Source organism: Acanthochromis polyacanthus, chromosome 11 (genome assembly GCF_021347895.1).
Source record: "Acanthochromis polyacanthus isolate Apoly-LR-REF ecotype Palm Island chromosome 11, KAUST_Apoly_ChrSc, whole genome shotgun sequence".
Lineage (NCBI taxonomy): Eukaryota > Metazoa > Chordata > Actinopteri > Pomacentridae > Acanthochromis > Acanthochromis polyacanthus.
This window is the reverse complement of record NC_067123.1, coordinates 30,490,457-30,499,828: the sequence shown is the minus strand read 5'-3', so window position 1 is coordinate 30,499,828 and position 9,372 is coordinate 30,490,457. Positions and strand designations below refer to the sequence as shown.

Below are 9,372 nucleotides of genomic sequence, written 5' to 3'. Positions count from 1 at the left end.
GAAGTGGGGGCAGACCACGCAGGAATGTTTCTACGTGGCAGTGGGAGGGGGAGGGACACCCACCAGGGGTTTAATTAGTGAACGGGAGGACAGGTTTACTTTTTTAAGAGCGGCATTTGATAGAGGAAGCCTCCTGAAGCCAAATTAAACGTTTAAACTGACTTTTCAGTCATTTTAAATGCATCCTGTAGGAATCTCTCTCTCAGTTATGGAGACAACTCGAGTTTGCCTTTTGTCAGACTATTTACACGCACTGACAGAACAACAGCAGTGATTTATTTTATGATTTAGCAGGAGGAGGAGCTGCCGCAGAACCAACTCTCTGCAGCCACTGATCCTGCCCTGCGCCCGGGGGAGGGGAGGCTTTGTGGCCGGATACGTGGTGGAACTTGAGGCGGTCCTAAAGAGACCCACGCACACCGACAGACAGCCCTGGATCATCCCAGCCAGCCCCTCCACTTCCACCATTGCTTAGAGTTTCCACAAAAAAATGGCAGCCTCCACTTCTTCCCAACTCCTCTCTGCGTTACTAGTCGCCTTTTTCCTCTCTGTGGTGAACTCTCAGTACGAAAAGTACAGCTTCAGGAGCTTCCCCAGGCACGAGCTGATGCCTCTGGAGTCCGCTTACAAATACGCGCTGGACCAGTACACCGGGGAGAAGTGGAAGGAGACAGTGGAGTACATGGAGGTGTCCCTGCGGCTCTACCGGCTGCTCAGGGACAGCGAGGCCTTCTGCAACCTCAACTGCAGCTCCGTCAGGCTGGACGACGAGCAGAAGTTTGCAGAGTTTCCAGAGTTGCGCTCCTTTGGGAACGTTATGAAGAGAGCGCAGTGCCTTAAGCGCTGCAAGCAGGGACTGCCTGCCTTCAGACAGACCATGCCCAGCAGAGACATCATAGATGAGTTTGATCGGAGGGAGCCCTACAGATACCTGCAGTATGCCTACTTCAAGGTAGGTAGAAAGTTTAAATATGTGGGGCTGACGCAAATCACCCAGATCAGTGGTTTATATATTATTTTACGTAATGGGGGTTTATCCATATAAGGGGTTTCTCATTTCATGTTGTGATTCTTTTTCCTGAATTGCGTCTTGACGTCATCTACGTGCCACGGATGCACTGGGGGTTTGTTGTAGGGAAAAACTGTTTTAACTTTTTTTTAAAAAAAAAAAAGTTATTGTACCTTCTTCTTCTCTGTTTTAAGAAGTAAAACCCTGGCAAATTAAGAAGCACTGGTCAGGACACGTGGATATTGTCCTGCTCATCACCTCTCCAAACTTGATCCAGGATTAGTTAATCTAGGATTTAAAACTCAGATTAAAGTTCAGATTATAGTCTGCTTTACTTAGAAGCAACATAACAGTCAACCTGAGAGGAATTTTAAAATGCTGTTAATGAGTAGTGTAATGTAGATGCCTCCGTACAGATGGGGACCATTTGTACACAATTAAACCCACTTATGTTCTCGTCACCAGGGGTTAGATGCCCCCCAACTGTATATATATATATATATATATATATATGTGTGTGTGTGTATATTTGTTGCCTATCTGTCTAAAATGTACACATATACGCATGCTTTTTTACTATGCAACTAAATTTCTGTAAACTGGCATCTTATCTGACCTCACAAGTCATTGTCATCTGTACAAATCTGTTCCTTACGCTCTGAGAAAGAATGTTTGGGCCCAACAACAGAAAAAAAATAATGTAACTGTGTGCCTCTTTTTTGCGGTAATTAAATTGTGTTCGGTCAACAAATTACACTGATTTGTGGAAATTAGCATTTACTCTTATTTAATGATTGACAGCATAAACACAAGAGTTTACTTTGGTTACTCATAAAAATTCTAGTCATTCCATGCTATTTAAAATGACATTCATAAAATTGTTATGTACTTTTTTTTTTACCATAATTCTAAACATAAAGTTTTTGAGTTGGCAAATAAAGAAAAATTACAACAAGCAGAAGAAAAATGTAGTTATCAATCCAATTTTATTAAGTTATCTCAACTTAAATTTAGTTTTAAAATCAACTGATGCAAAAATTTGAGTTTCAATTACACACAATATTAGATTGCTGCATTATTGTTGTGTCAGCCCAACTCATCACAATAAAGTTTGTAACTTAACAGGTTTGTCTCAATCACTGAATTTAAGCTGTTGTCCTGCAGTCATTCATTCAATTAAGTGTTTGGGATTTGAATGAATTTATGTATAATGAGATGAGCGTTATGTACTTTTGCTTGTACTTTAACTGCAGCATATAGAAATCATGTTTTGTATTATCTGTTTTTGAAATGCTTTGATTATATCCAGTTAACTTTGAAATGATGGGACAAATCACAATCAGACTGATATTTAAATTACAAGTGACAAGAGGTACCTAAATGGTTTAACTCTTGTAAAAAAAAATTAAAAAGTAAATCATATAATATGGAATTCGGACAACATTCAATTCAACCGCTGATTGATTTTGACTGACATGTAAAACACCAATATCACAATGAAAGAAAAACGTGCTTTTAATTTGATGCTCGTCTCAGTTTTACTCTAACAGATTATCACCAATGTCATACAGTGATTATTTTAGAACAGAGTGGGCTCAGGGGAACATTTGGTCCTCATCTCACTATAATATTCAATTTTATGGCACAACAACCTCTGTTTACTGCTTCATCCAGTGCAGAGAACGGAATTCACAACTTAAATTTCTGCCACTTAACAGCAAAGTAAACAGATTACTGAGTAAATGAGCCACGGGCAAATAGGGAACAACTTAACAACTGTTCCTGAATAGCTCTAAATCAGCTGCTGGATGACAAGTGTTACCAAATATTGACACAGCAATGTATTGTATTACTTTCTGTTAGGATACACTGGTGCCAGATATCGATGTTTTTGATTGAATTTGCAGGCTGATAAACCGATTCACGATTTCAGGACAAACAGAATGATCAAATGAGTGAGAGTAAAGTAAACAGAAGTTAACTAATCTGCAGTGAAAAAGACAATATTACGTTATTGTAAGTCAATATGATAACACACACAGGGACAAGCCAGCGCAGTGAATACACACACAACTGTTACTTTTTACTGTTTTAGGGCTATATAGTGTTCTATAGCAATGTTTGTTTGTTTGTTTATTTGAAAGGGACAGTGAACATTAATGAACATCTCTTTAGACGGCAATAGATTTAAATATGACAGATTATAGCAACAATTCTAATTGCATTACATCTGCAGTCCCTAGGCAGATTAAAAAAAATGAAAAAAATCATAACAGTGGATAATAGCGTACGATAAAAGGACAATAAGTCACAGTAAAAGGACAATAGGTCACGATAAAAGGACAATAGGTCACAATAAAAGGACATTACAAAAAGTACACAAAGAAGTTAAAGGTCAATATATTGCAGGTTCTGTTTGCAGTGTGTCATGATGTGGTTCAATCATGAGTTATTCTGTGATTCCCTCCTCTACTAATGAGTACGCTAAAACACTGATTTCAACATTTCTACCATCTAGTGTGTAGTTATTTATTAGTAGTTTATCATATATCAGGTAATTTGTGTCATTTTCTGTACTCTATAGTTCTCCCACTTCGTTTGTGTGGTTTCCTCAATAGACAAACGGCGAGTTAAGAGAACCAGTATTTAACTTTATAATGCGTATTTGTTGTTCGCAGTCTGACAACCTGGCCAAGGCGGTGTCGGCGGCTCACACCTTCCTGCTGAAGCACCCGGATGACGAGATGATGCAGAGGAACATGGCGTATTACAAGAGTCTACCTGGAGCTGAAGAGCATTTCAAAGACCTGGAGACCAAATCCTACGAGGTACAAACGCATCAAACGCAGTGAGATGCTCTTTAGTGTGGATCCCCTCTGATCTCTGGAGGCTTTTATATATGTATGTGTGAGTGTCACACCCAAACCCACATGTTTTTGAGAGCACACACACACCCACACACACCCACACACACACACACACAGGCCGTCCTATTATTGGCTCTGTGGGTGTAGCGGCCTGTCACTGGCAGTCTCATCTGGCATTATGAGCTTTTAGTGTTGGTCTGCGGACCGTCCTTCATGGTCTCCACAAAATAAAGAGCCAGGGATCATGGAGGTTTTATATCCTTTCTTCAGCGCGACAAAATATGATATATCTTGATGTTTATTATGCTTTGTCTCAGTGTTGGAATCCAGCCTGGAGAGAACCAGTATTTTAACTGCATGTTAACTGTTGATATACACACATATATGGCTATTTATGAATGCATTTCAGTTTATTGTATCTGTCACTTTTGATATTTTTCAGTCAGTCAACAAGTCAGACTTTATTTATATAATATAGCACGTTTCATGCAAGTACAATGCAGCACAAGTGCTTTCCAGAAATAAAAATGGAATAAAACAATAAAAATAACCCCCCATCCCCAAAGTCCTGTTAGAAATAACAGCTTCTAAAACACGGGGATTGAAGAACTGAAGAAACACTATCCTGTTCAATGAAGAAACACCAGATGAGATGGATTTTTTTCTTGTTTTGCTATTTTGAACTTGTGACTCATCCTGCCTCTGGTTCTTCCACATTGCAAATTTATGAAATTCATGAGATTTATTTTTGATAACTTTCCCTCAGTGCCTCAGGTCCTCTTTCTATTGAGTAAAGCACTATTTTTTATCTGTGTGAATGGTGCTGTTTTATGTATAGAGATTTGTTTAAAATGATATAGATATCATCCGTAGCAGCCTTTAACATCAAATAACTAGCACATAGTATAGATACAGCTAGGAAACACAGGTAGAGGATGCTACAGTATTGTGCCATTAGCACACACAATATACATATTGTTTGGTTGTTGCAAAGGTATATAAATTTCTAACTATCATTTGACTCTGCAAATATGAACTTGCACTGCATTTTTGGTTCATGAAATGTATCTTTTTGAAAAATCTTACAAAATCTGAGTGTTTTCAGTGACACAACATACAACAAAGTGTTTTTTACCAATGTGGATTTCCCTTGAAGTACGTTATACTTACTGATTGTTATGTTTTCTCACCACTTTGTCATGTCATGGTCCAGACCTTGTTTGTGCGAGCGGTGAGAGCGTATAATGGAGAGAACTTCCGTACGTCGGTGTCAGACATGGAGCTGGCGCTGAGGGACTTCTTCAAGGTCTACGATGAGTGTCTGGCTGCATCCGAAGGCCCGAGAGACGTCAAGGACTTTAAAGACTTCTACCCCTCCATAGCTGGTCCGTCCATTTCTGTCTCATTTGCATTTATCACTCTTCTAAATCTGTCCTTTACCACATGTTTTTTCCATGCTATTTCTCTGGCTGTGTCTTTATTTAAGACTGTGTTTTTCAACACGTTTGTTGCCTTTCTGCATTTTTTAATCACTTTTCTGTATCTATCTGCAACCTCTCCAGACTTCAAGAGGAGTTTCATGCAGACTTTTGATTTCTTTCCCCTCCAGATCACTACATTGAAGTCCTGGAGAGGAAGGTGAGCTGTGAAAGTGACTTGACGCCTGTTGTCGGGGGTTTTGTTGTTGAGAAGTTTGTGGCCACCATGTACCACTACCTGCAGTTCGCCTATTACAAGAGTGAGTACCTTCCTTCAGCTATAGCGTTGTTGCTGTTCAAGGTCTCTAAGTTTAAATGTGTGTGAGTTTTATGAGTAAAAAGTTGTTAATTCTTGTTTCCAGTGAACGACCTGAAGAACGCGGTTCCATGTGCAGTCAGCTACATGCTGTTTGACCCCAGCGATGAAGTCATGAAGAACAACGTGGCTTATTACAAGTTCCATAAAAACCAGTGGGGCCTGGTCGAGGAGGACTTCCTCCCCAGATCGGTGAGTGAAATTATTCCTGAAACGCACACAGTTTTGTGCTTGGAAAAACATTCTGGGTCAATATAAAATTGCAGGACTTTTTGTATCATAGTTGACATTGTTGCTAGCCTAGCCGCGCTAGACCCATGTTCTGAAGGCACAAGGGTCTAGGGCCGCTCGACAGAGAGGGAGGCGGGCTAAAAGGTTGTCTTTCAAATCACTCTGCAGCAATTGGGTAGGTATACAACCAATCAGCGCAACGAATAGGCTGACGGAGTTCCTAGAGCGCCGGCGGATTGTGGCTAAGTCCCATTAGCTTCCCAACCAGCAGAGCCAACTGGTATATTAAGGATTTGCCATATCCCGTCGGCATAAGTCCAAATACGTCTTTCGTCTCAATGAAACACTTCAGTGCCGTCTTTTGTTTATCTTTCAAGTTGAAATTTAGCTTCAGATCTTTAAGGGCTGTGGCCAAAGCCGAGTCGAAAGATAACTGTTTATTGTGCGCCGGTTGTTTCTGTCAGAATCGTCGCGCCTCTGTTGTCACTTAGTTACGCCCGCCTTCTGACTCTACACCTCATGGTGATTGGTCCGGCCAGTTTTAGGAGAATCCAGCCTCGAGCCTTTTGGAGGGTAACTAGACCCACCCTGGTAGAGAATTAAATTCGTTGCCGTGGGTTGTCTAGTGCGGTTAGGCTACATTGTTGCTGTTTTCAGTCCTAAAATCAACATGGCTGCCTATAACCAAACACAACAAGGCATTTTTACGGAAAGATTCTTCTAAAATATGATATATATGATTGGGTAAAATTGAAAGTTATTTATAAAGATATTGTACTAAACCTATTGACATGCCATAAATCCACACTTGACTCACACTGCTTTATATATAATAACTCAGAAAGCCTTTGAGTCTTGCCAGTCTTTTCTTCAGGAGGAAATGACATCATGTGGAGCAGGTCAAAAGTCCCTCAGTTATATATTGACCATCCTGCAGCATGTAGAGCATGGGGTAAAATTGTGATTAAAGCCTTCATTAAGTTGCTACTATTATGCATGTCTAAACAGAAACTCTTAAATGCAGTTTCCCTTCTTGTCTGCCCTGAAGAACATTTTATTTTCTGTTTTGTGATCATTTTTAACCTCTAAAAGCACAGGGGAGGAATACTTTCACAGCTATTTGCCTTCTTGCCCAGAGTTAGGTTAGAATATCACAAGAGACTATCTGTCATGTCTGTGTAGAAAATATGGAGCTGCAGCCAACAGCTGGTTAGCTTAGCTTAGCATGCGTCTCTGCACCAAAGGCTCTTCAGTGGTTACCAGCATTAATTAGTGAGTTTCAGAGGTACTGCTAAGTGGATTTTGTTAACTTGAGGCTATAGACTGCAAATAAACAATGGACATAACCTCCCGAGCTAACACAGAGGTGCCACTGAAACCTTCTGAAAGGCATCATTTGAAAAACACCCAAACTACACCATTTATCAGAACCAGAAACTGGAAAAACAGTATGAAGTATTGGATTTTCAGTTTTATGACAGTCCTTGAACTACTCATCTGTGTCATTTTTGTTACTACATTGGAAAACTGAACCAAATCTCATCTTAAATTTTGACACTTAAGTAAAATTACTTTGCTTTACAACAATAAGCTGTTTTCATTTACTCCCACTGACAGTCAACCGTAAAGGAAATACACCATTATATTGAATAAAATTATTACTGCATTTGTGATAATGTCAGTACACAAAATATTATATTGGTTTAGTCATTTATAGACATTTTATTGCAGAAAGTGTTCCATATTATAGCTTGCAACAAAAAGATGAATAAATGTATTTCAGATAATTATTTATCCATAACTATCAAATTCCAAGTTGCAAAGTGCTCCACAGGGCAGCAAAATACAACAGACAAGTTGCTTTAAAAGACATTGAGAACACAATATGATGTACAAAAACCAGTGCTGCTTAAGAGAAGGAAATACTACTATTAAAAGAAGTTAAAGGCAGCTCAAAGGAAACAGAAACTCAAATCAGGAAAGGCTCTCAGATTAAAGTGTGTTTTAAGAAGAAATCACTGATTTCCTCGGGCTGATCATTCCAGAGCTTGTTCAGACTGGAGTTGATCGATACTTCTTGGGTTCAGGCGGCTCAGAAGGCTGTTGCAGTATTCCAAGCAAAATGAAAGAAAAGCATTTAAATGGTCTCTGTAGCTTTAAAAGTAAAGATCAACTGTATTTTTGAACTATTTCCAAGATTAAACAAACATGATTGTATGAGCAAAAATGTGGAACTGCTCCTTTAAAGCAAATAATCTCATTGCTTTTGCCTAAAAGTGCCTGACAACACACATCATTGAGTGATTTGGCAGTTTATCTGAAGCTTCATGTCCTCGGCTCACTATAACTCATCATTTCTGAACTGTTGTGTGTGTATGTATGTGTGTGTGTGTCTGCTACAGGAGGCAGTGCGGTACTACAATCAGACCACTATGCAGCTACAGATGCTGGAGTTCTCCAAACAGCGCCTGGCAAGCGATGATGAGGTGTGTGCCTGCGTTTGCATAGTTTTGCGTCTTCAGAGTACCACAGGATGATTCCAGTCAGCAGGTTATTAAATCTCTAAGAGAGAGTCCACTGCTAATAATAGATTCCTGTGAAATCGGTCACAGTTCAGACTGAGTTGTTTGCATCTCTCATTTTCTCTGTCCTTGTGTAACTTATGGAAAAACCCTGGATTCTTCAGTGCAGTCACATGACGCCCTGCAGTACAATGTGCCCTGTGTTTATCGGGCTGCAGAACTGCAGGCGGCCATGAGGTGGCAGTATGACACAGCATTTCTTTAAGTTATTGTGATGCAGCACAAGGACTGTGGCCATCAGGGCAACCTAGCATAAGCCAGGATTACATGCTGTATGTGGTAAATACCATTCAGTTCTTGACTGTAATCTCTTTAGTAATGCGTGATATGAGAAATCACACATAAAGCTGCGAGTGGGAGGATTTGTGGTAATCCACTTTGAAACAAAACAGACCCTCCTGAGTTGTCTCCGGTTCATTCTTTGTGTCATGTTTGTGTCCACAGGGGGAGGTGGTGGAGTTTTTAGATGAGTTCCTGGACGAGGATGAATAGCCGACGTTGGACACTCTGCCGAAACACTGAAAAAACAAACACAAAGTTCAAAGCACTCCTGAAGTTTAAGAGTCCCTGATTGATCACTGAGTTTCTAACCTGCAGCTCCATATCTTGAAGATTTTTTTAATGTCCCTCTGTCTGTGCACTAAATATCCAGTTCAGTTGTATGGACTTCTAGCACAGCGACTAAATGATTTAAAGACAGTGATAAGGTAGAGGTATTTGTACTCACCGTTCTCTGAAATAATTCTTCCACTGTGAATCATCAATGTTGTCATTTGGAGATTTTTGACAATAAAAGGATTTTAGAAAAACTTTATCTTTTAGTCATCAATTAGATTTGAATCATATCATGTTTTACAACTTATCTATTCATTGTTAGGTCAAAAAAGTC

The 9,372-nt window shown here is 39.7% G+C and overlaps 1 protein-coding gene across 1 annotated transcript; it reads left to right on the top strand.

The window, feature by feature from the left end:
• The first annotated feature begins 67 nt into the window (after window positions 1–67).
• crtap (cartilage associated protein) lies at window positions 68–9,297 on the top strand. The gene is made up of 7 exons (XM_022218412.2): window positions 68–952; window positions 3,688–3,837; window positions 5,090–5,261; window positions 5,486–5,614; window positions 5,717–5,862; window positions 8,304–8,387; window positions 8,928–9,297. Exons 1-7 carry the CDS (start codon window positions 491–493, stop codon window positions 8,973–8,975), a joined length of 1,191 nt encoding a protein of 396 aa, XP_022074104.1. The 5' UTR covers window positions 68–490; the 3' UTR covers window positions 8,976–9,297.
• The last annotated feature ends 75 nt before the right edge of the window (window positions 9,298–9,372 follow it).

Excerpts from the sequence above, each read along its gene's own strand:
- crtap (XM_022218412.2), top strand. The coding sequence starts at position 491 with ATGGCAGCCTCCACTTCTTCCCAACTCCTCTCTGCGTTACTAGTCGCC. Across the intron at positions 953-3,687 it reads TGCAGTATGCCTACTTCAAG|TCTGACAACCTGGCCAAGGC; the intron begins GTAGGTAGAAAG and ends TGTTGTTCGCAG. Across the intron at positions 8,388-8,927 it reads GCCTGGCAAGCGATGATGAG|GGGGAGGTGGTGGAGTTTTT; the intron begins GTGTGTGCCTGC and ends TTGTGTCCACAG.